The sequence below is a fragment of the Fulmarus glacialis genome, unplaced genomic scaffold (genome assembly GCF_000690835.1).
Source record: "Fulmarus glacialis isolate BGI_N327 unplaced genomic scaffold, ASM69083v1 scaffold22846, whole genome shotgun sequence".
In the NCBI taxonomy this organism is placed as follows: Eukaryota; Metazoa; Chordata; class Aves; order Procellariiformes; family Procellariidae; genus Fulmarus; species Fulmarus glacialis.
Genome location: NW_009217796.1, coordinates 1 through 211, shown reverse-complemented (window position 1 = coordinate 211; position 211 = coordinate 1). Strand labels below are relative to the sequence as shown.

At 65.9% G+C, this 211-nt stretch overlaps 1 protein-coding gene across 1 annotated transcript in view; it reads right to left on the bottom strand.

The window, feature by feature from the left end:
- Positions 1-208, bottom strand: part of GATA4 (GATA binding protein 4) — a gene marked incomplete at its 5' end in the record, with an annotated part of 26,027 nt that extends 25,819 nt beyond the window's left edge. Inside the window, one exon of the mRNA XM_009579822.1 lies at positions 6-208. Coding sequence (XP_009578117.1) covers positions 6-208 — 203 coding nt within the window. The remainder of the gene's footprint in view (positions 1-5) is intronic.
- Positions 209-211: the final 3 nt, after the last annotated feature.

Below are 211 nucleotides of genomic sequence, written 5' to 3'. Positions count from 1 at the left end.
GGTTGTATGCGGCGCTTTCGTCTCCGGGTTGAGTCCAAATGGAGTGGCTGGAGACGGGGCTGCCTTGCTGGGAAGAGCCGGTGCTCTGGAGGTATGGCAGGCTGGGAAGCATGGAGGTGACCCTCGTGGTGGGCACATAGACGGGGGACGCTGCGGCCGCGCTGTGCATGAAGCCACCTGCCCCCTCGTACGCTGGAGGGCCGGGGTTAGC